The sequence below is a fragment of the Macaca mulatta genome, chromosome 10, assembly GCF_049350105.2.
Source record: "Macaca mulatta isolate MMU2019108-1 chromosome 10, T2T-MMU8v2.0, whole genome shotgun sequence".
NCBI classification, from domain to species: domain Eukaryota; kingdom Metazoa; phylum Chordata; class Mammalia; order Primates; family Cercopithecidae; genus Macaca; species Macaca mulatta.
Window position 1 is genome coordinate 4720712 of NC_133415.1, and position 25241 is coordinate 4745952.

The 25241-nt window shown below is 53.8% G+C and overlaps 2 protein-coding genes across 6 annotated transcripts in view; one reads left to right on the forward strand and one right to left on the reverse strand.

Annotated features, from left to right (window-relative positions):
• Positions 1 to 4273: 4273 nt before the first annotated feature.
• Positions 4274 to 25241, forward strand: part of CERK (ceramide kinase) — a 55403-nt gene continuing 34435 nt past the window's right edge. The window contains exons 1-3 of one of the 2 annotated variants that reach the window (XM_077948768.1): positions 4274 to 4519; positions 20282 to 20395; positions 21098 to 21220. In XM_077948768.1, coding sequence (XP_077804894.1) covers positions 4378 to 4519; positions 20282 to 20395; positions 21098 to 21220 — 379 coding nt within the window. In that variant the 5' untranslated portion in view covers positions 4274 to 4377. 2 annotated transcript variants of the gene reach the window in all.
• GRAMD4 (GRAM domain containing 4) overlaps positions 16960 to 25241 on the reverse strand; it is a 153063-nt gene continuing 144781 nt past the window's right edge. For all 4 annotated transcript variants that reach the window (XM_028827583.2, XM_077949299.1, XM_077949313.1 and 1 more), the window contains one exon: positions 16960 to 18198. In XM_028827583.2, the coding sequence (XP_028683416.2) occupies positions 18184 to 18198 (15 nt within the window). In that variant the 3' untranslated portion in view covers positions 16960 to 18183. The remainder of the gene's footprint in view (positions 18199 to 25241) is intronic.

The window sequence follows — 25241 nt, forward strand, 5'->3', positions numbered from 1 at the left end:
GGCAGAGCAGCACTGTTTTCCTGTAAGAGAAGCTCAGGCAGGACAGTCCTGCACGTCCTGGAGGGTGGAACAGACTGGTCTGCCCTGGTGTCCAGGGAGCAGTGCCCGCTGAGGCTGAAGCCTGGAGCTTGTGTCATCCACAGTTCCCACATTTCAGACTGTCATGGCAGGGAGACCCCAAAGCCTGGGACAGGGGAGCCTGGAGTGCCCCCGCAACCCATCTAATTACTTTTCTGTACAGCCGGAGCAGGCCAGGATCGTTTTGTGGGTCTTAGTTTTCATGTCTGTGAAAAGGGGTAAGTGATACCCATCTCCAGGTGCTACAGTCTGGATGACGTGGCGAACCCAGGGATGTCTGTTTTGTAATGATCAGCTTACTCTCCAAATGTCTGGGCCTCTTGGGGCCCAAGACATTTCTTCCAGACCCTTGAGGAGAAGCCTCGAATTCTCTTTAAGGCAGTCAGCCTTGAAGAGGAGCGTGGGAGGTTTCTCCTTGAGGGTGGAGGGCTGAGGGTGGACGGCTGAGGGTGGAGGGCAGAGGATGTAATTCCTGGCAGCCCATGTACAGCTGGTGCCGGGATCCTCCCACCCCAATCCAGCATTCTAGTTTCTGATGTCAGATGGTGGTGCTGACTTCACAAGACAGGGAGTCTCGGGAGATAAGCTGGAAGGACTGGCACAGCAAACAAGGCCGGGGCCCAGGAAGGGAAGGGAAGAATACATCAGAGGCCGTGGAGGAGATCATGCTAGGCGGGGCTACTGGTGCCAGGCTCCTGCTGGTGGCCAGGGCTCCGTGGACAGGAGGGGCTGGGGCCTATGGTTTGGATGACCCAGTGGGTAGGACACTCGTGGGTATGGGGGTGGAACAGCTTAGACGGAACCTCAGGAGCCAGGCGGCCCATTGTGTGGGACAGCCTGACCACCCAGGGGAATGGGTGCTGGCCGCCGCTGGGCAGGATGTCTGGCTTAGCAGGCCCCAGGGCCATCAGGCCAGCAGGCAGCAGCCCAAGCCTGCAGACTGGATGCAAGACAGGGGCAGGTGGCAGGTCAAGGCCTGACTAATTAGGACCAGCACTCCAGGCTGCTGGGGCTGAGCCCATGCTCTCTGGCCTACCTGGCAGCTCAGGGCCCTGTGCAGAGCTGAAACCAGCCGTATACACAGCAGGCTAGCAACAGGCTGGGGCATCAATTGTTCTGAAGTGCTGTAAGGAGAAGTGAGGCCCTGTGGCAGCTGGGGGTGGAAGTGCCATGCAGTGAGCTGACAGGGGACTCTGTGGCATGAAGGGACAAGATAGGGGTTGAAGGAGAAGGTGAGTGGGGGCCTCCCAGGCAGACGTGTGGGAAGGGCATTTGGGGCAGGGCCTAAGGTGGGCAAGGTGTGCCTGCCAGGGAAGAGGTGGGTGAGGTACTGGGAGGTCCTCAGGCAGCCAGGGCTGGCCTCGTCTACATTTTCAAAGCTCCTGTGGCCTTCGCAGCCAGCTCCTGAAGGGCCCCTTGGGTGTAACACACAGCAGGGACCTGGCAGCTGCTCTGGGGTGGAGCTGCTCTTTCCTCCCATCCCTCCAGTGCTGTGCCCAGAGTCATGGCCCTGGCCCCACACAGGGCCTGACCCCCACCCAACCCCTCTCCCATGCAACTCAACTGCAGGACGTGCATCTTCTGGAAACTTGGGCTTCGTGACATCACCCTCTCTCCCTGAGCATGAGCATGGGGCTCTGCAGCGGCCAGGCCCCTCCCCAGCCCATCCTAGGACTACAGGTCCCCTGGGTCTGCTGGGGCTGCCATAACAGAATACCACGGACTGGGTGGCTTCCACAAGAGCAATCTGTCGTCTCCCATTAACAGTCGCAGAGGCTGGAAGTCTGAGGTCAGGGTCCAACCCACAGGATTGGCCTCCTGGAGGTCACGCTCTCTTGTTGCTCCTTCCCACGGCCACCCCTGTGTACACACGCCTCGGGGGTCTGTGTGTGTCCACATTTCCTCTTCTTTTTTTTTTTTTTTTGAGACGGAGTCTCGCTGTGTCTCCCAGGCTGGAGTGCAGTGGCGTGATCTCGGCTCACTGCAAGCTCCGCCTCCCGGGTTCACGCCATTCTCCCGCCTCAGCCTCCCAAGGAGCTGAGACTACAGGCGCCCGCCACCACACCCGGCTAGTTTTTTGTATTTTTAGTAGAGACGGGGTTTCACCATGTTAGCCAGGATAGTCTCGATCTCCTGACCTCGTGATCCACCCGCCTCGGCCTCCCAAAGTGCTGGGATTACAGGCTTGAGCCACCGCGCCCGGCCTTTTTTTCTTTTTTTTGAGACGGAATTTCGCTCTCATCACCCAGGCTGGAGTGCAGTGGCGCAATCTCGGCTCACCGCAACCTCTACCTCCTGGGTTGAAGCAATTCTCCTGCCTCAGCTTCCGGAGTAGCTGGGATTACAGGCGCACGCCACCACACCCAGCTAATTTTTGTATTTTTAGTAGAGACAGGGTTTCACCATGTTGGCCAGGATGGTCTCCAATGCCTGACTTTAGGTGATCCACCCGCTTCAGCTTCCCAAAGTGCGGGGATTACAGGTGTAAGCCACAGAGCCCAGTCAACATTTCCTCTTCTTGTAAGGACACATCGGATGAGGGCCCTAGCAGCCTCACTGAATCTCCTGTGTGTGTTGTAACTGATGTTGCTGTCTCCCGCAATGGAGCTCCTTTGGGGCCTAAGCAGTTCTGAGTCGTTTCTGGGTCCCCCACTCTGGCTGCAGGATTTTAAGCCGAGGTGTGCAGACAGAGGACAGAAATGTGAATACGCCGGGAGGGACAGGCAGAACCTGAGCACAGGGAGGCCCAGGGAAGAGGTCCCCAGCAGGGACGCTGGTGCTCCCGGGCCCCTGCCCACGCCACCCTTGCCTGCCAACCCTCTTCGCATGCAGCAGCACCCTCCTGCCACTGGCACGAGCTTTCCTTTCCAAGTAAGTTTCAGATCCACATTTCTCAGGCCTCAGAGTGGCAGCTGTGGGAGGGAGGAGGCTGGGCAGGCCTTGCTGCCGCACACCCCACTGTGTGCCACGATCAGATACGGCCTGCTGGGATTCTGACTGGGCCCAAGGTGGCTGCAGGACTGCCCTGGGGCCTCCACTACATGGCCTGAACAGGGGCTTGGCTCCCAGGGAGGAATGATTCATGGCTGATTCCTGCCCTATAGACAGTCACAAGGAGCTGGCAGGATAAGACCTGTACATGCAGCCACCTGGTGCCAGGCACAGCAGCAAGGCCACATGGACCTGGCCCATCCCACCTCTGTCTGCAGCAGCAGGGCTGGGCAGGGGAGCTGAGGGGAGGGGCAGGCCTCACACCTCAGTGTCAGAGCCAGACCTCAGTGTGAGCCTAGGCTCTGCCCCACTGGAGCCCCGTGCTCTTGGGCAAGTGACTTAATCTCTGTGAGCACAGTCTTCACTGATAAATGAGGGAGGGATGTGCCCTCTGAACCAGCTTGTGGCTGCTTCCTATGGGGCTGAGTTAGGCACTGCGGGCACAGAGACTGGAGCTTGCATGAAGGGGCAGAGTGTGCTCTGAAGGCAGGGCTGGAGTCCCTGCAGGCTGGTGATTCCTTTAGCTGGGGGGTCAGGGAGGCCTTCCTGGGGAGGCGGTGAATTGGGGCCACAGGGGCCATGTCTCTCCAAGTCTGGGACCCAGGCTCCGGTTCGTAGGGCCAGCTCAGGGGCGGGTGCTCAGCTGTCTGCTCTGTGCTTCAGGCCCCAGAGCGTTCAAAGGGCTAGCGTCCCAGCCCCCTAGGAAGACCTCCGCCTCCTGAAGGGCTTCCCTGACTGCCGGGGCCCAGCTGCAGGTCCCCTCCCGGGCCGACAGGAGGCCAGGATCGAAGAGGGCACCCGCTGCCCAAGGTCACGCCGCCCGTGGCGCCCCCATCCAGGCCCGCCCTGCGCCCGATCGCCAATATTGCATTTCCGCGCCACCCGGACCCCGCCTGATCCACGGCCCGCGCGGAAGGCGCCACTGAGTCCCGGCCGGCCGCGGGAGCGCCAGACTCAGCACCCAGCACCCAGCACCCGCCGGAGAGGAGAGGAGAGAAAGGCAGCCGCCTCCCGGCCCCAGCTCCCTGGCTGCGGCCCGCCCCATCCCGGCCCCCTCCTCCGCCCCCTTCTCCCTTTCTCGGGTCCCCCCCGCCTCTCCTCGGCTCCCGGCCACTCCTCTACCCACCCCTCCTCCTCGCCCCCGCCCCTCCTCGCCCGGCCCCTCCGCGGTCCCCGCCGCCCGCGTACGGGGTGACGCAGCGCCGCCTCCCGCCGCCTGCCGCCGGGGCCACTGCAGGGGCCGCTAACGGTCCGGCGCCCCTCGGCGTCCGCGCGCCCCCAGCCTGGCGGACAAGCCCGCCGGCGGCGATGGGGGCGACGGGGGCGGCGGAGCCGCTGCACTCAGTGCTGTGGGTGAAGCAGCAGCGCTGCGCGGTGAGCCTGGAGCCCGCGCGGGCGGTACTGCGCTGGTGGCGGAGCCCGGGGCCCGGAGCCGGCGCCCCCGGCGCGGGTGAGTGTCACCGGCGCCCGGGTTCGACCGGACCGGGCCAGGGAGCGGGGGCGGCGTGGGGGACCCGGCTAGGGGGACCGGGTGCGGGGAGCGGGCGACCGTGTTGAGGCCGGGGGCCCTGGGAGCGCAGGCGCCGGGGAGGGTCGGGGCCGGCGGGAGGGAGGCCGGGACCAGGGTCCGGGCTGGGCGCTACCGTCTGCTCCGGGAACCGGAGGACAAAGCGCCGCGCAGTGGAGGGGAGGCCGGCGCCCCATCCCCGCGGGGAGGTGGTACCCGGGGCGCGTTCACTGGGTCGTGGCCCCCGGTGCGGTCTGTCCGCAGGGCACCTCTGTACAAGACGGACTGTGGATGGATCCTGAGGGGGGTGTCAGGCGCTCCCCACCCCGAGCATTGCAGTTTAATCCAAGAACAGATGCTTTTTTTAAGCAGGGATCCGAAACCTGAGAGGCGCCCTTGCAGGGTGAGGACTTCCTGTTAAAAAGTTAAAGAAGGAGCCCCTGACCTTCTGTGGGGTGTGCTCCCTGCTCGGGATGGGGGAATTGATTTCGGTGCCACGGGTTGACGATTTGCCCCACAGAGGCCCTCCAGATGAGGAGAAGAGTGACTTTGGTAAACATGGAGGACGCACAGCCCACCCTGGAGGGCCGGGGTGCAGCGGCGGGACGGCCTCCTCAAGGCTCTAGGGCAGAGCTCTAGGGCAGAGCTGTCTGGTGGAAGAGAGGTTGGCAGAGAGGTTGGCAGAGGCTTATAAAGAGGTGCCCTTCCGCACTCCGGGGCAGCGGGAGGATTGCAGCAGTTCAGGTCTGGACAGTGAGAAGGGGGAGGTGTTGGCGGCACAGGAGACCCAGGCTGGGTGGTAGCCGTGTGTTCCATTTCATTCATGCCCTCTTTGGCAAATGTTTATTGTATGCCTGCTGGGGACGGACGGGGGCCAGCATGTGTGACACAGTCGCCGCTGCAGCAGAGCTTTTTTCCTTAAAGGGAGAGACAGGGCACACAGAGACAAGTGTCTAATGGAGTTGGGCACTGAGGACAGAGCTTGCAGGGTAGGGGGCAGGGTTGTGCAGGTGGGGTAGGTCACTGTGTGGTAGCTGGTGGTCTCAGCAGTCCTCACTCACACGGTGGCTTTTACCAGAGACTTGGAGAGACTGAGGGCTCTGCATTCCAGGGACAGATCCATCCAGGCCTGAAGAGCAGCGAGTGTAAGGCCCTGAGACCACCAGGAGGCCAGTGTAGCAGGAGTGAAGGGAGAAGGGGGGAGGGAGAGTGGGGCCCAGGTCTCCTGCAGCCTTACAGGCTGAGATGGCGACTTGCTTTTCTCAGTGAGTGGAGTGGGAGCGCCTGGAGGGCCTTATCCAACTTAGCATTTTCCAGGGATCTCATGTCCTCTGCGTGGAGGACCCAGAAGAGGGATGGGTCCTGCAATGGGGAGAATTTGGCCCTGTGCAGATGGGAGATGGCGGTGGTCAGGGTTGGATGTGGAGGGACTGAGTATGGGAAGGAGGTCTGTTGGAGCTGCTGTTTGCTAGAAGAGAGAGCCCTGCAGGAGGACAGAGGGTTTGTTTTTGTTTTTTGTTGTTGTTGTTGTTGTTGTTTTTCTTTTTCTTTTTTTTTTTTTTTTGAGACGGAGTGTTGCTCTGTTGCCCAGGCTGGAGTTCAGTGGCGCGATGTTGGCTCACTGCAACCTCTGCCTCCCAGGTTCAAGCAATTCTCCCTGCCTCAGCCTTAGAGTAGCTGGGTTTACAGGAGCCTGCCAGCATGCCTGTCTAATTTTTGTATTTTTAGTAGAGACAGGGTTTCACCATGTTGGCCGGGCTGGTCTCGAACTCCTGACCTCAGGTGATCCGCCCACCTTGGCCTCCCAAAGTGCTGGGATTACAGGTGTGAGCCATGGCGCCCAGGCTTTTTTCTTTTTAATTATTGGGGTGAGTGTGGTGGAAGCCAGGATTCATGGTGGATGTGCAGAGCTGGGGTGACACCTTTAGACCCTGTGAGCAGATAGGGATGGGTGTGGCGGAGGCCAGGATTCCCTGGTGGATGTGTGGAGCTGGGATGACACCTTTAGACCTTGTGGGCAGTCAAGGTCAGGAGTTCTTCTGGGCGGTTTCTGGTGCTGAGCTGTGAGGATCTGCAGGCTGGGTGCTGGTGGGGCCAGAGCTGAATGTTAGGTGGGGCCAAGGTTGAGGGGTGGTCTCAGACCCATGACCAACACTTGGTTTCCAGCCCTGGGGTCACCTATCTGTGGCTGGGCATCTGAGACTTGACTTTTCTAAGGTCTGTCTCATGTCCCTTTTGGGAGAAACGTCACACCTCAAATATTACCTACCAGGGCCCACACACAAGGAGAACAGATGCCTGGCCTGGGCCCGAAGGGTTTGTACTTTGTTGTAAATCCCTAGGCTTCAGGAAAATGACTGCCTCCCCAGGCACTTCCTAAGTGCGCTCCGCTGGCCTTTAAACCGGATGGGTTCCTGGGGGGCAGCTGCTCCCATCCTAGGGATGAAGGGGCTGATCTGCAGGGACTGGAAGTAACTGGCCCAATCAGCTGCTGTGCTTGTAGCCACTGGGCTGTAAGGCCTCCCGCAGGCTCCAGTGGCTGTGGAGACACCAGATCCCACCTGCAGGGCGTCTGTGTGGGAGGTCAGTCATCACTGCTTTCTGCCTTGGCGTCCCTGGCCAGCTCCCATTATGGCTTCTAGTCGCCTGGGTCAGGGCTTGATGCGGCGCGGCGTCTGCTTTTGTCCAGCGTGCTGGGGTCTGCCTCTTGGCATGCTTATTGCTTCACTCTCGCTAAGCCAAGGCGTTTTTGTGCAGGTTCATCCTGAGCTGCCTGACTGGCCTGTGGGGAGCTTGGTCCCTCTTGGAGAGGGAGGGCCCTGGTTGGTGGGGCCATGGCTGGTGGGGCCCTGGCTGGTGGTGGCCCTGGCTGGTGGGGCCCTGGCTGGTGGCCCTGGCTGGTGGCCCTGGCTGGTGGGCTCCCTCCAGGAAGCAGCCTGCCCGCTCCACCCCGGAGTGCTCTCCCACGCGATGGGAAAATCTCAGCAAGTTGGGAAACGCTGAGTTGTGAATGAGTTCAGAAATACAGCCACACTGTCTCTTGGTTTTTTCTCATAACTTTACAGTCCTCAGAAGGAATCAGGCCCAGGTTCGATTCTTATATGCTTGAGGTCAGTAGGGCTGTAGTAGGGCGGAAGAATGTGAACCCAGCTCACAGGATATTTAATTTGGTCAGCAAGGTGGCATTGCCCAGCCCTTGCCACTCCCCCAGGTGTATCTGGGCACACTGGGATTTACTAGGTTGAGGAATGATGAGAGGTGGAGAATTGTTCTAAAACTGGCCCTAGGAGACCTGTGAGATGAGGCAGGAACAGCCCTGGAGCTCCAGGTGACTGACGGGCTAAGGACAAAGGCAAGGCCACTGTGTGTGCCCTGCTGGGGTGGCCACTTAGTTATTCCGACTCCTTTGTTTTCTCTGTAGCATCACCCCTGTTTCAGATGTGGACAGTAGGAGTGGGAATTGACTGGGCCCAGAGGCAGTGATGTACAGAGGGGGCTGGCTTTGAACCCAGGCACGTGCACTTTCCTCTGTGGGTCATCATGCTGGGACAGTGACTGACCCGTACAAGAGCAAAGACAAGGACTAGCAATTCGGATCGCTGCAGTTTCCTGGGCCAGAACCTCACCCAGGCACCTGAGGAAGCCGCGACAGCCGTGCCCTGGGCCACCAGCCTGGTGGGAAGTAGGGCAGGACAAAAACAGGAACTCGAAGTGGGTCATGCTCGTTGAACTGGAAACACTGCGTTGATATCTGGGTTATTTCCCCTGGCTGTCGCAAAACACACTTAGATAAACCCTGGGCCTGGGAAGTGTGTGTGTGTGTGTGGGTGTGTGTGTGTGTTGGTGGGTGAGGGGGCTGCTGCCCAGGCTCTGCCTTTCTGGGAGGATCCTCCCCTTCCTTGCACTAACCCCACTTGGGATGTCCCAAGCTGGTGGTGAACTTATTGGGCAGGTCAGTGCTGTCGTGTCCTCAGCACATCCTGCAAAGTGCCTGGCAAAACATAGACATGCCACAGATACTTTAAAAATTTTTTTTCCTGCTTACAAAAGTAAGTCATGTTGATTTAATAATATCTAGAAAACACGGAAAAGCATACACCAAAAGTCATTCTTCGACTTAGAGGTGATTAATATTTGGTATTTGTGTATATGTAAATATGCATGAAAGAAAAGCTGAGAAAACATACTGCAGAGTGTTTTCCACGCTACTAATTCCCCTCCTAAAACATGATTTTAAAAAATTGACTTTATCAAGGTCTAATTTGCTGCAATAAAACTCAGACATTTTAAGGCACATAGCTGGATAAATTTTGATAATTGCGTGCACCTGTGTAAACATCACCCGGATAGCAGCAGCCCAGAACCTTCTCCTGGGCCCTGGGCTGTTTTCTCGCCAGGGACGGGTGTGATGCTAATAGCGTTTCATGTAAATGAAATTGTGCCATGTGCACTTCTTTGTGCCCAGCTGCTTTATCTCATTTTGTGTTTTTTTTAAGATTCATCATGTCAGCGGTTCCATCTTTCTGGTTACTAGTCATATTGCATTGTGTGGGTACACTAGTGTATCCGTCTACCTGCTGATGGGCTCCTGGACAGTTCCCAGTCCATTCAGCTTGACTATGTGGATAAAGACACCCTGATCCTTTGGGGGCTATGCTTTTGCTCCTCTTGGATGCATATTTAAGAGTAGAAAGCTGAATCATAGGAAAATGTGTGTGTGTATATATATATATGTATTTTTGAGTGTATATAATATATTTTATTATATTTTTGGAGTCTTCTTCTGTTCCCCAGGCTGGAGTGAAGTGGCGAGATCTCGGCTCACTGCAACCTCCGCCTCCCGGATTCAAGTGATTCTCCTGCCTTAGCCTCCTGAGTAGCTGGGATTACAGGCACCTGCCACCATGCCAGGCTAATTTTTGTATTTTTAGTAGAGACAGGCTTTCACCATGTTGGCCAGGCTGGTCTCAAACTCCTGACCTCATATGATCTGCCTGCCTCGGCCTCCCAAAGTGCTAGGATTACAGGCGTGAGCGACTGCACCCAGCTGTGAATTCTTACAAGAAAATAGAGGACAATTTATAATACTGGAATGGGAAAAGGCTCTCCTAACCAAGATGGAATCCAGAAAGAATAAAGAAAAAGCTAGATTATTTGACTCAATAATTTTAAAATGTCTTTTGTAAGATACCATAAATTATTTTTAAAATGATGGGGGCCGGGTGCGGTGGCTCACACCTGCAATCCCAGCACTTTGAGAGGCTAAGGTGGGCAGATCACTTGAGGTCAGGAGTTCGTGACCAACCTGGCCAACATGGTGAAACCCCAACTCTACTAAAAATACAAAAATTAGCTGGGTGTGTTGGCATGTGCCTGTAATCCCAGCCACTCAGGAGGCTGAGGCAGAAGAATCGCTTGAACCCGGGAGGCGGAGGTTGCAGTGAGCTGAGATTGTGCCACGGTACTCCAGCCTGGCAACAGAGTGAGACTGCATCTCAAATAATAATAACAATAATAATAATAACATAAATAGGATAGAGAAAGGGTTAACTTTTTTTTTTTTTTGAGACAGAGTCTCACTCTGTCGCCCAGGCTGGAGTGCAGCGGCCGGATCTCACTGCAAGTTCCGCCTCCCGGGTTCACGCCATTCTCCTGCCTCAGCCTCCCGAGTAGCTGGAATTACAGGTGCCCACCACCACACGTGGCTAATTTTTTGTGTTTTTTTGTGTGTTTTGTTTTGTTTTCTGTTTTGTTTTGTTTTTTGAGACGGAGTCTTGCTCTGTCACCTGGGCTGGAGTGCAGGGGCGTGATCTCGGCTCACGCCTGTAATCCCAGCACTTTGGGAGGCGTGAGCCACCGCACCTAGCCATCGATTTTTATATCAGTTTAAAATGTTTAAAAAATGTTAACCCAGCCGGGTGCGGTGGCTCACACCTGTAATCCCAGCACTCTGGGAGGCCAAGGTAGGCGGATCACGAGGTCAGGGGATAGAGACCATCCTGGCTAACATGGTGAAACCCTGTCTTGGCCTTACAAAATAATGTACCAAATATCCAGGAAACAATCCACGATTACATTATTTTGTAAGGCCGAGTCCTTTTGATGTTTTTTGGAGGCTGGGTGGTGCGCATGCCTGTAGTCCCAGCTACTCAGGAGGCTGAGGCAGGAGGAGCATTTGACGCCAGGAATTCAAGGTTACAGTGTTCCATGATTGCACCACTGCACTCCGTCCTGAGTGACAGAGCAAGACCCTGTCTCTTAAAAATAAATAAATAAAAAATAAAGTCCTTTGGACAATTTTTCTATTTAATTACATTAATTTATTAATTTATTTACAGTCTCTCTGTTTCGCAGGCCGGAGTGCAGTGGCTCAGTTTCCGCTCACTGTAGCCTCAACCTCTTGGGCGCAAGCCATCCTCCTACCTCAGCCTCTCAAGTAGCTGGGACTACAGGCATGTACCGTCATTCTGGCTAATTTTTAAAATTTAGTTTGTAGAGACAGGGCCTCACTATGTTGTCCAGGTTGGTCTCAATCTTCTGGCCTCAAGCAGTCCTCCTGCTTCAGCCTCCCAAAGTGCTGGACTTACAGGCATGAGACACCAGACTCAGCCAATGTTTCTTTCTCAAAAGCAGGTACTCAGTCTGGCTAGGCACAGATGGCAGGTCTGTCTCACGTGGCGAGGGAGGTGGCACCTGACTGCCTAGCCTCCAAGGCCCTGGCTGCCCTGGTTTGGTCCCTCAGGAGCGAGGCTGGACTCATCTGGTCATTCTCAGAGCCAAGCATTCCTGCTCCAGCCCCCTCTGCTCTGAGCGCCCCTCTGCCCCCAGCACACCCTGGCTCCTCTGGGACAGGGCCTGCACCCACCCTGCTGCCCCATAGCTCAGACATCCCCGAGGCCAGAGCTGGAGGTAAAGCTGGCTCCCAGCCGTTGACTCTGCACGCCGGCCTCTCCAACCAGCAGGCCTGCCGCTGTGGATCTCTGGTGTCCTCGGTTCATTGCCCGTTTCTTCTGTCTTGTCCAGAGTTTTTCGTTGTAGCGGGTGGGAGAGACAGGCAGTCGGGCTTGCTTCATCCCGGCCAGAACTGGGCGTCTGAATGCTGCTGTCCATGTAGGCCAGTGTGTGCCGTGCCCTGCGGTGCTATGGCTTCACACCCAGTGGGATCCTCACAGCCCTCTGAGACGCCCCTCGTTGTCTTCCCGGAGGTGGAGACGTGGGACTTAGAGCTCAGCTCACAGGTGCAGAGTGGGGACTCAGAGCGAGGCAGCTCCAGAATCTGGGGTGAGCTCCCTCGTCAAAGGCAGGGACTCTGGGATTGAAGTAGCCCCCGTGGCCTTTCGTAGCAGGGTGCCCGGCGGGAAGAGCAGGGTTCCTGGAGCAAACATCAGTCCAGTTCCCATGACAAAGTTCCCTGAGGCACCGTATGGTCCCTGGAACCCTCGGACACCCCGTCTCGTCGCTAGGACGGGAGGCTGACGCAGGTTTCCTGCGGCCTGACAGTGGGCGTGGAGTGGGGACGGCGGGGGTTCTGTGTTGAGATGCCGACTGGTATGGACTTCAGTTCTGCGGGTGTCATCTAAGCAGGTCTAGGATTAGCCTGATTCACTTCCGGAGCCCACAGACAGGGGCTGCGCAGGTGTGTGATTCCAGCCTGCCCTCCAGAACCTCCTGGCTTAACAGGAAAAATACAGTCCTGTGTGTTGGCTGCCACGTGGGCTGTGCAGGTGACATGCCCGTCCACATGCCACAGTCCTGTTTCCTGAGAGGAATGATTTGGCATCCTCGGGTCCAGGCCTCTTGTGCATGCTAACGGAGCATCCATGCTAAGGAGTGGCGGGGCTGGCAGGGCGGGGGGGCGGGGGTTGGGGCATGCGCAGGACGTTCAGAAGCCCTCGGACCTTGGGTGGTCACCGGGTGGTCCTGTGGGGTGCTGACCAGGCCCCTGCCTGAGAGTGGGGCAGGCGGACCACAGCACCCTCAGGCTGGTATCAGGGGACGTTAGGACGAGGAAGGATTTCTGGGGTGGGTTCCACAGGGAATGGACACTGTTTACTTGAGATGTGTCCCTAGAACTAAAAAGTCTGGGCACAGTGGCTCATGCCTATAATCCCAACACTTTGGGAGGCTGAGCGGGTGGATCGCTTGAGCTCAGGAGTTAGAGAGACCAACCAGGGTAACAGAGAGAGACCCCATCTCTCCAAAAAAAAAAAAAAAATTGCTGGGCATGGTGGCACACACCTGTGGTCCCAACTACTTGGGAGGCTGAGGTGGGAGGATTGCATGAGCCTGGGAGGTTGAGGCTGCAGTGATATGAGACTGCACCCATGTACTCCAGCCTGGGTGACAGAGCAAGACCTGTCTTAAAAAAAAAATAAAAAAGAGAGAGAGAGACATTGGTGGCTACTAATGATGTGCTGACAAGGGTCAAAGGTCACATTTTATGGCATGAAATAGCAGTAAGTTATAATTGGCAGGTACCTTATCCCAGCATTATGAACTTTGGGGGCTTGCTATGAGATTTTCTTCATCATCCGTGTGGTCAGAGTAACCATGGCTCAGCCTCACTGGGTTGCAGAGCAGAGGTCTTTGGGCTAAATTTGCCACATATTTTTTTCTTTGTTTGATTTGCATGGTGAGTTTTTCTTTTCCTTTTAAAATTGTAACTAATGTTCTACAATCAGAAGGTTTCCCATAAAAATCCAAACTTAGGCACATCCCTGTGTGACAGCAGCACCTGCAGCGGAGACAAGGGCTGGGGACACAGACATGCAATCATGTCTGGATAAGTCGCAGCTCAGGGCTGACCTGTGGGCGCCACATGGGTTCTGGCTTCTCCCACCTTCTGTCTGTGTATCAGACCCATCAAGGGCTGTGTCGGGGTGGACGTGGTGGGCGGGGAGGGAAGGGGGACAGTTTGACCACTCTCTGAGTTTGCTGCACGTGGGATTTCTGGACTCTCCCTGGCAGTGGTGGGCAGGGCTGGTTTTTGGTCTTCCTTGGCATAGGCAAGCGCTCACCTTTAATTTTTATTGAAGATCAGATGTTCACACGGCTCGTGTTTACTGAGTGGCGGGTTGCCAGGGAAATGCATTTGCGTTGCATGTAATTGCAGGGGGAATCAGAACTCCAAGCCGCTCGGATCTTTTGGGTGTTCTTCCTCTGGGGTGACCCTTACTGCTCGGACTCTAAGCGGGCCGGGCATGCGGAGGTCAGTGTGGCCTGTGCCACTTCTCCAGGACCTCAGCATCCCCTGCACTGTGTGTGGGTATGATCCACAGACTTCCACACTGGACTTGGCACTTCTCCAGTGGGCACAGTGGGTAGCGGCCTGCTCTCTCACCCGCTTCCTTCTGCCGGCTCTCACGTGGCAGGTTGTTTTAGTGGAGAGTCCCAGGGACAGCTGCACCCTTGGCTGTGAACTTGCTTTTGTCTCGTTGCATATCCCCAAGAGGCGAAAGACATCTGGGGCCTCCCGACGACTGCGTGAGGTCGGGAGCGGCGTATTCCGCCACCTCGACCCTGCCCTGCCATGAGCATGCTCACACATGTGTACCCGTGTCACTGGCAGACACTCAGTGCTCCTGTGACACACGGGAAACCTGTGCGCCCTCCTGCTGGACGGGAGGCCACTGCGCGTGGCTCAGTTTGATCCAGGAACTTCTAGTGTCAAAACTGATTGACAGCAGGCACTGTTTTCATCTGTGAGTCACCAGCGTGAAATAAATTTGATTTTAGTGGATCACAACAAGCACTAAAAAACACAGAGAACAGAATGGAAAAAGAAGCAACTGGAAGCCAGCGTGCTCTCAGCTGCCCCAGCAGGCATCACCCGGACTGTGGCAAATGCTGCAGCGGTCTGCAGAGAGGGAGCCAGCAAACACGTGAGCCGCCCGAGAACCAGGAGGCCAGGCTCACTCGCTGACGTGGCATTTGATTTTTCTGGAATGTGATGGCCATTTGATCGTTACCTTTATTGGAGAGCTCACTACATGTCAATATGCGTCACCGTGGTGTCTCATGGGCAGGAGAATTTATCTCTGTCAGCAAAAGAATATGAAGGTGCCCCAAATTCCCACCTTCCGCCCTTTGCGAGATGTTCCCACAGCGTCTGTCCACCCGGGTCAGGTATGTTTTATCCCGCGGATGCTGTGGCACGTCCACATGCTACGTGCTGTGCGGGGATGCCGCTTGGAGCCAGCACATTGAGACTCACCCTCGGAGGGCAGTTCCTTCTGCTGCTAGAGAACCGTCTGCATTCTCCTGTGTGCCAGCCCTCGGTGGCCCCACTGCCGTCCGCATGACCTGCCCTCAGATGAGCAGGCCACAGCTCTCCAACCGGCAGACGCTGGCGAGCGTTTCCTGAGCCCCCCTGCAGGGAGCTGCTCTCCGTTTGTTCAGATTCTTGGCCCGGTTCTTTGTTTCCTAATTAGAAATCAGAGTTTCGAAGACTAGGGCGTAATGCCCGTGACACACCGAGGTGAGGAGAGCGGGAGAAGGGTGAGTGCTGCCAGGCCGGAGGCGTCTCACTGTGGAGTCCCCAGCTTAACACAGGGACAATGGCCTGAAGGAGGCAGAGCCTCCATCTCCAGCCCAGCCCTTTTTTGTTTTGTTTTGTTTTTGAGACAGAGTCTTGCTCTCTGTTGCCCAGGCTGGAGTGCAGTGGTGTGATCTTGGCTCACTGCAAGCTCTGCCTCCCAGGTTCATACCATTCTCCTGCCTCAGCCTCCTGAGTAGCTGGGACTACAAGTGCCCGCCACCACGCCTGGCTAATTTTTTGAATATATTTAGTAGAGATGGGGTTTCGCCATGTTAGCCCGGATGGTCTCGATCTTCTGACCTCATGATCCGCCCACCTCAGCCTCCCAAAGTGCCAGGATTACAGGCGTGAGCCACTCCGCCCGGCCGAGCCCAGCCTTTTTGACAAGAAAGGAAGCCATCATTTATCAGACATTTTTGTGCTTGAAACTTTTTCACCCTTTATCTTACTACAGTTTCTAAAACCCCTGTGGGGTTCATCATTCCACCCCCTTTACAGCCATGCTCCAGGCTTAGCGGCTTACCCTCAATAAGACAGCAGCCGCATGCAGGCCAAAGCCACGCCAAGTCCAGCCACTCGCCGCCTGGAGAATGTATTCCTGCCCTGGCCGCACTACTTCAGGTCTCCCGAGTCAGCAAGGAAGCCCTTGTCCTGAGCCGTACCCAGTGCAGTTGACCCCCAAACAACACGGGAGTCAGCGCCCCAGCCTCGTGCAGTTGAAAACTTTTGACTTCCTTAGCACTTAACTACTAACAGCCTACTGTTGACTGGATGCCTTGCGATAACATAAATACCCGATGAACACATATTTCCTATGTGGCCTGAATTGTATGCTGTATTACTACAGTAAAGTAAGCTAGAGAAAAGAAAATGTGGTTAAGAAAACCCTAAGGAAGAGAAAATATGTTTACTATCTGGCAAGTGGAAGTGGATCGTTACAAAGGTCTCCATCCTCGTGGTCTTCATGTTGAGTGGGCTAAGGAGGAAGAGAAGAGGAGGGATCGGTCGTGCTGTCTCAGGGGTGGCGGAGGCAGACGAGATGGAGGAGGTGGAAGGGGAGGCAAGAGAGGCAGCTGAGCTCAGTGCCACTTTTATTGAAAAATCCAGCTGGGCGTGGTGGCTCACGCCTGTAATCCCAGCACTTTGGGAGGCCGAGGCGGGCGGATCACCTGAGGTCAGAAGTTCGAGACCATCCTGGCCAACATGGTGAAACCCTATCTCTATTGAGAGTACAAAAGTTAGCCGGGTGTGGTGGCAGGCTCCTATAATCCCAGCTACTCAGGAGGCTGAGGCAGGAGAATCGCTTGAAACTAGGAAGCGGAGGTTGCAGTGTGCCAAGATTATGCCACTGTACTCCAGCCTGGGCAACAAGAGCAAGACTCCGTCTCAAAAAAAAAAAAAAAAGAGAAATGAAAACTCCCCACGTCAGTGGACCCTCGAAGGTTAAGCCCATGTTGTTCAGAGGTCAGCGATATTCTTCTTCTTTTTTTTTTTTGTTTTCCTGAGACTGAGTCTCACTCTGTTGCCCAGGCTGGAGTGCACTGGTGTAATCTCGGCTCCCTGCAACCTCCGCCTCCTGGGTTCAAGCAACTAATGCCTCAGTCTCCTGCGTAGCTGGGATTACGGGAACACACCACCACACCTGGCTAACTTTTGTATTTTTAGTAGAGACGGGGTTTCACCATGTTGGCCAGGCTGGTCTCGAACTCCTGACCTCAAGTGATCCATCTGCCTCGGCCTCCCAGAGTGCTGAGATTACAGGCGTGAGCCACTGTGTCCGCCCTGTGTTCTTATTCTTGACATTCCTCAAGCTGTGCAGACAAGATTGAATTTTATTCGTCTATTAACTTTCCTGTCCCTTTTTAGAGACAGTAATTCCATTTATTAATCTGTGTAAAAGGAACGTGTGTGTAAACGAATGACCCCCGCTGGCATCTGTGTCTTTTTCTCACACCAGAGGAGCAGGTACAACTTGCTGCAGGTCCAGTGTGGCAGAAGGTACCTGGACTCACCCCACGGTGTCCTTGGTTCAGTCTCCTGTCCTGTCTTTAACACTTGTAGTTATTCAGTCATACTCAAGTGGGATCATCATCCCTTCGCCCAGAGTGGCCACCCTCTCACAGCCGCTCGCCCTCTCCCTCCCAGCGGCCACCCTCTCACAGCCGCTCGCCCTCTCCCTCCCAGCGGCCTCTGCCTCTCCCCGGCTCCTGCCCCTACGTCGCCTTCCTCCACCCACGGGGAATCCTCTGAACCCTGACCCTGACGTTGACACTGTCCCCGCCCCCTCCCCACCCCCAGGCCTGCGTCACTCCTTCCAGCAGGACCTGTGTGGACCACCTGGCCTCATGCTGGCACCCCTGGCACGGCATGGCCTGCAGCCTGGTCAGCATGGCGAGTCCCTTCCTGGGCTCTTGGAGTCTGTGGGACTGAATGTGCAAGGCTGAAAGTTAGTAACCTGTGGACTCAGGTGACTGTCCTGGAGTCACTCGTAACTTACCTGTTGTGCAGTTTCCTAAACCAGTCCATCAGATGTTGGGGAACTGACCTGACTGCTGACTCTCAGACCATGGCTTGTTCTCACTGCCTGTCGCCGCTTCTTATCAGACAGCCGTGGTTGTGGTTATCCACAGGCACTAGCAGGTCCCGAAGCCTGCGCTCAGCAGTCCAGGAAGATCGCAGTGTGCATTGTCATATCCATAGGTGGTGGATTCCTGACTCACTGTCTGTGTCATTGAACCCTGCCCCGAGCGTGGCCCGTGCTGGGTCCCGGAGCTGCAGAGGCCTGGCATTAGCTCTGTCTCATAGGACGAGGATGCCATGGTGTCAGGTGCACTCACAGGGTTTCAGTGCCATGGTCACGTCCCTGCAGGACCAGGAGGGCAAGGCCAGTACCTCAAGAAATAGGGGGTGGTTAAGGAGGCGAGCCGTGCCAGACGAGAAGAGCCGCATCCGAAGGCTGGTGGCGGAGACAGGGAAGCTGATCCACGTGCGGGTGTATGAGATGCCCTGAGATCCCGCGTGGCTATCCTGTATGGACGCCAACCCGCAGAGCGGAGAGGGGCCTGGAGCATCAGGGTTCAGGGTTCTAAGGGAGAGGAGAATAAGAAATGGGTGGAAATTGTGTTCTAGAGTCACAGCCTCGAGGACAAGATGGGAAGCCAGGGCCTGGTGTGGTAGTTCATGCCTGTAATCCCAGCACTTTGGGAGGTTGAGGTAGGTGGATCATCTGAGGTCAGGAGTTCGAGACCAGCCTGGCTAACATGGCGAAACCCCGTTTCTACTAAAAATACAAAAATTAGCAGGGCGTGGTGGTGGGCACCTATAATCCCAGCTACTTGGGAGGCTGAGGAGGGAGAATCACTTGAACTAGGAGGTGGAGGTTGCAGTGAGCCGAGATTGTGCCACTGCATTCCAGCCTGGGCAGCAAGAGCAAAACTCCATCTCAAAAAAAAAAAAAAAAAAAAAAAGGTGGGAGGCCAGGAGGGAGGCCCAGGTGGGGCACTGGAGGGTCGGGTCCCTAAGAGTCTCTCTGGACCCCACATTCTATACCCAGGAGCAGGATGCACACGGACACCTCCTGGGACCTTGAAACCTCCATTCTCCAGCCAGACTTCTTCCTCTGTAACCCTCTCCCCAGCAAGTCTGCTCCCCTGGGGCTGGCTTCACTTCAGAGGGAATCAGGAGGCCCCACTACTGACTTTTCAAGGGTTTCTGCCGTGGTCAAAGGCCCAGTTCAGACACTACCCTCTCAGGTTCCTAGAACTTAATTTCCATGGGCAACAACTTTAAAAATGATGCAAAATTACTACAAATGTTACAGCATTTTTTTTTTTTTGCATTTAGCTACAGCAAAAACATAGTATTTTAGCTATATTGCAGGTTTTATAGCCAACCTAGGAAGCTAACCACAAATTATAACGTTCTTCTGTATAAAAATATATCATACATGCCTAACAGTAATTCCAGAATAAGCTTTTGGAAGCCAGCTTGCTCAAACTTGGCTTTGCTGTCTTCAATCCCATGCTCTCCTGGGCAAGTTCTTTCAGGCCTTGGACTTCAGTTACCCTCCCATGGCTCTGCTGCCAGCCCAGAACTTTCTTTGATGTGCAGGCCTGTAATTGCAGCTGCCCACCAGATGAACATGCCCCGGGTGGCTCGGGTGGAATTGGCCCTTCCTGGTTGCCAGGGTGGAGCATGTCCGGTGCTGTCCTCCCCTGGGTCCCTGGAAGTCCCCCCGCACTCCAGTCCCGCCACACTTGGGCTCTGCCTCACTTGCACGCTCCGTGGTTCCAGCCGTCCCGGGTCCTGTCACGTGTCTCCCTCCCACTTGGATTTCCGAACCAGACGCTGTCCTGCAGACAGAGGCCGTGTCTTGAGCATATTTCCCCAAATTTAACATGGTAGCTGGCCCAGAATGGTCAGCATTTGCTGCTTGAATGACTGAGCAAATGGTGTGAAAAATCGCAGCCTCCATCTGGTGACTCGGCTGAATAAAACATCCCGCCGTCTGGTAACACTGAGCTGCCCGCAGTTATTTAGCTCTGAGTTTAAAGGTGACCTATAACCATCCTTTTTATTTTTTGATTAAAATTTTTTTTTTTTTTTTTTTTTGAGACAGAGTCTCGCTCTGTCACCCAGGCTGGAGTGCAGTGGCCAGATCTCAGCTCACTGCAAGCTCTGCCTCCCGGGTTTACGCCATTCTCCTGCCTCAGCCTCCCGAGTAGCTGGGACTACAGGCGCCCGCCACCTCGCCCGGCTAGTGTTTCGTATTTTTTGGTAGAGACGGGGTTTCACCGTGTTAACCAGGATGGTCTCGATCTCCTGACCTCATGATCCACCTGCCTCGGCCTCCCAAAGTGCTGGGATTACAGGCTTGAGCCACCGTGCCCAGCCAAAAATTTTTTTTTAATATTTGGAGATGGGGCCTTGCACTGTTGCCAGGACTGGAGTGCAGTGGCACCATCACAGCTCACTGAACTCCTGAGCTCAAGTGATCCTCCCTCCTCAGCCTTCCAAAGTGCTGGGATTACAGGTGCACACCACCACACCCAGCCTGAATATCTAATGAGAATATTAAAGCAGAATATTCTCAGCTTCTTGGAGTTGGACTGATTTTACCTGTGTTGATTCTGATGAATTTATTGACAGAAGGACGTGGTGTTTTACAGATGCCTGCTGTGTGCCTGTATCTGAGATCATCGCCGTTGAGGAAACAGACGTTCACGGGAAACATCACAGCAGTGGAAAATGGCAGAAAATGGAAAAGCCTTATGCTTTTACAGGTGAGAGAGCCTAAATGTCTTCTCCCACAGTCTTCATTAATTCTATGTAGATTACATGAGAGGGAACTTTTTTGTTACTAGTTTAACAAGCTCAATGCGTTGGTTTATCTTTATGAAATCTTCCTAATTTTTTTTCCCAAATGCTACCTTTAGTTAATGTTTTAGTTAATGGTCATTTTTTCCCTTTTATTTATTTATTTATTTATTTTTTGAGACGGAGTTTCGCTCTTGTTGCCCAGGCTGAAGTGCAATGGCCCGGTCTCGGCTCACTGCAATCTCCACTTCCTGGGTTCAAGCGATTCTCCTCCCTCAGCCTCCTGAGTAGCTGGAATTACAGGCGCCTACGACCAGACCCGGCTAATTTTTTGTATTTTAAGTAGAGACGGGTGTTTCACCGTGTTGGCCAGGCTGGTCTCGAACTCCTAACCTCAGGTGATCTGCCCGCCTCAGCCTCCCGAAGTGCTGGATTACAGACATGAGTCATCACATCGGCCCTTTTCCTTTATGTGACCTAAAACGTTTGAAAGATAGGATGTTTTTTCTAATATACCTTGAAAGTTACTAACTCATTAGAAGGTAAGAGAACCCCTGGGGAAGTTCAGTTAGGAACCTATAATTAGCTGCATTTGGTGCATATTCCCTTGAGGTGTTGTCAGTGACGCTGCAAACCTTGCACTAATGAGCGTGTTTGCTTCTGTGCAGTTCACTGTGTAAAGAGAGCACGACGGCACCGCTGGAAGTGGGCGCAGGTGACTTTCTGGTGCCCAGAGGAGCAGCTGTGTCACTTGTGGCTGCAGACCCTGCGGGAGATGCTGGAGAAGCTGAGTACGTATGTGTTTGGACTGAGAGGCAGGATGGCCGTGGTGGCACGCGCACTCCTGATTGGGTGATCTTCCGGACGTGTCTCCCCCTTTCATGCAGCTGGCCATACTGCAGGTGGACATGATGAGTCAGGCTGACTTAATTCCTCATTAGCTGACCAGCCCAGTGAGTGCAAAGGGCATGGGCTCCACAGCCTGGAACCTGGCATGGAGTCCAGCCCCCTGCTCACTAGCCAGGAGGCCTGGGTGCAGGTCACTTACCCTTCTGAGCCTCAGTTTCTCTTTCTGGAAGTGGGGATGGTAATAGCTTTTACATTCGAGGTGAATGTGAGAATTAAACTGGACCCATGGAGTAATACAACTCATATCTGTCTGGGATGTGTCCATATCTTTTTTTTCTCTTTTCTTTTCTTTTTCAAGATGGAGTCTTACTCTGTTGCTCAGACTGGAGCACAGTGGCGTGACCTCAGCTCGCTCCAACCTCCACCTCCTGGGTTCAAGTGATTCTGCTGCCTCAGCCTCCCGCATAGCTGGGACTACAGGCATGCACCACCACGCCTGGCTAATTTTTGTATTTTTAGTAAAGACGGGGTTTCGCCAAGTTGGCCAGGCTGGTCTCGAACTCCTGACCTGGAGTGATCTGCCCACCTTGGCCTCCCAGAGTGCTGGGATTACAGGCATGAGCCACCGTGCCCAGCCAAGGATGTGTCCACATCTGAAATGTAGTAGGAGCCCGGAGCCTGGTGGGTTAGTTATTGTATGCTGAGTAGCAAGACTTTGTCACCCTTAAAAAGTAGTAGGATGAGTGGAGACATAATCTGTACACCAAACCCCCATGACATGCACTTTACCTATATAACAAACCTGCACATGTACTCGTGAACTTAAAAGTTTAAAAAAAGAAACATATGGTTCACACACACACACACGCAAAGTGGTTGGTGTTCATTCATTTTGTATTCACAACACTATTTCATGTTGTTTGCTTATAACCCTAATACACAATTTTTTTTGAGACAGGGTCTCGCTCTGTTGCCCAGGCTGGAGTGCAGTGGTGTGATCTTAGCTCACTGCAACCTCCACCTTCCAGGCTCAAGTGATCCTCCCACCTCAGCTTCCTGAGTAGCTGGGACTACAGGTGTGTGCCACCCCGCCTGGCTAATTTTTTTGTATTTTTTTGTAGAGACAGGGTTTTGCCATATTGCCCTGTCTGATTGCATACTCCTGGGCTCAAGCGATCTTCCCACCTCAGCCTCCCAAAGTGCTGGGATTACAGGTGTGAGCCACTGAGCCCAGCCGATACACAGTCTTGACAACTCAGTATAGGCTTCACCTGTAGAATAGAAATGGCACGTGTTTAGGTTAGTTTTATGTATCTTTGAATGAATTTGGCATCTACATCAAGAAAGTGAATTTCAGTTTATTAAAAGGAGGTGTTCCCATATATCCACTTCAGAGCAGCATCCTTGCTTGAAAGAACCCTCCTCTTGATTACAACTGGGGTGGGAGGACCTGTGTTTCCACACTTCCCTATTTAATCCTGGAGGACTTGGCCTCCACCACCTGCTGTCGTGACAAGCTCATCCTCACCATCCTCACATCTCAAACCACCACAAGCCCTGTTCCTGTGCGTGTCGTTCCGCACTAGGCTGTTCAGAAAAGCGCGTCCGTTTCTCCCACCTTCCCCTCCTCTGTTTGTCTCTCGACTCCCTGCTTTCTGTCCATCCTGTTTTCTTTTTTCTTTCCCTTTCCTCCCATCAAACCTGTTTTCATGAGACTTTAGGTGATTGGATTCCAGACCTGATCCTATAGGTGCAGACTCCAAGAGAAAGTTCTCTGAACCCTGCCTTCCACTGGAGAATGTGTGTTCATTTTCATCTTTATAATTGTGCATTTGGTATAGTCTACTTGTATGTAAAAATTGTATATGATTCTATTGTTTCAGCTGTTCTGCAATTTTAACTTCTAACCCTGTTATCTGTTTCAGTGGTTTTTTTTCTTTGTTTTGTTTTTGTTTTTTGAGACGGTCTCACTCTGTCTTCCAGGCTGGAGTGCAGTGGTGCAATCTCGGCTCACTGCAAACTCCTCCCAGGTTCAAGCGATTCTCCTGCCTGAACCTCCTAAGTAGCTGAGATTATAGGCGCCCACTACCACACCTGGCTAATTTTTATATTTGTTGTAGAGATGGAGTTTCGCCACGTTGGCCAGGCTGGTTTCCAACCTCTGACCTCAAGTGATCCGCCTACTTCGGCCTCCCAAAGTGCTGGGATTTCAGGCTGTTTTAGTGTTTGATTATCATGTCGCAGACACAGAGGATCTCACTCTGAGTGTGCACTGGGTGAATTTTCTTGCTGAGCACACTTGTGTAACCAGCTCAAGATAAAGAAGCAGAATATTGCCAGCTCCAGGGTCCCCCACTGTGCCCCTGTGGTCATGACTCCCCAAAGGGGAACCACTGCCGTGACTTCTAAACAACTAAGTTCATTGTTGTACTTGATAGAAATCAAATCATACAGTATGAACCCTTTTGTGCCTGGCTCTTGGCTCAACGTGACACTTGTGAAGTTTTCCACGCTGTTTTCCACCATGGTGGCGTGTGTTAATACTCTTGCATAAGTTTTCCACGCTGTTGCGTGGGGCTGCCGTTTGTTCATTCTCTAGGCTGTATGGTATTCCATGATGTGAATGTTACGGCCATGTATTCACCCATGGTGCTGTGGCTGGTCATCTGGACAGCTTCCTGATGCGGGCTGTCATGAACAGTAGCATTGTGAACATTCTAGAGCATGTCTTTTGCGCCCGTCTGCATTTCTCCTGGCTGCATACCTGGGAATGGAGTTGCTGGGTTGCATGAGTTTGTTTCATGTGTTGACTTCAGAAGACGCTGCCAGCCTGCATTCCTCCCTCAGGGTGCGGGAGTTCTGGTTGCCCCACATCTTAGCCACACCTTTACATCTTAGCCGTGGTGGGGAGTGTTAGTAGTCTTGCATTGTGATTGTAGTTTGCACTCCCTAATGGTTAATTAGAAACACATTCATTTGTTCATGGGCCATTCGGATATCCCTTTTTGTGAGGTTCTGTTCAAGTCTTTTGTGCATTTTTCCGTTTGGTGGTATTTTTTTTCTTTCTTTCTTTCTTTTTTAGACAGAGTCTCGCTTTGTTGCCCAGGCTGGAGTGCAGTTGCGCGATCCTGGCTCACTGCAACCTCTGCCTCCTGGGTTCAAGCGATCCTCAGTTTCCTAAGTAGCTGGGACTACAGGCCACAGGCGTGCACCACCACACCTGGCTAGTTTTTTGTATTTTTTAGTAGAAACGGGGTTTCGCCATGTTGGCCAGGCTGGTCTTGAACTCCTGGCCTCAAGTGATCCACTTGCCTAGGCCTCCCAAAGTGCTGGGATTATAGGCGTGAACCACTATGCCTGGCTGGTTGTATCTTTTTCTTAATGATGTGTAGAAACTGTTTACATTATGTGGATCTGAATCTTTTATTGAATTTATGAATTACATAAATTTATGTAATTCATAAGAATTACCCATTCTATAACTTGCCTTTCAATCTTGTATTTTTCTGTTTTTTTTTTTTTTTTTAAGAGATAGAGTCTTGGCCGGGTATGGTGGCTCACAGCTGTAATCCTGGCACTTTGGGAGGCCGTGGTGGGTGGATCACCTGAGATCAAGAGTTCAGGACCAGCCTGGCCAACATGATGAAACCCCATTTCTACTAAAAATACAAAACTTAGCCAGGCATGGTGGCACACGCCTGTCATCCCAGCCACTCCAGAGGCTGAAGCAGGAGAATCACTTGAACCCTGGGGGCAGAGGTTGCAGTGAGCTGAGATCACGCCACTTCACTCCAGCCTGGGCGAAAGAGCAAACCTCTGTCTCAAAAGAAAAAAAAAAAAGGGAGATGAGGTCTTGTTCTGTCACCCAGGCCAGAGTGCAATGGCATGATCACGGTTCAGTGCAGCTTTGAACTCCTGAACTCAAGCAGTGCTTCTGCCTTAGCCTCCCAAGTAGCTGAGACT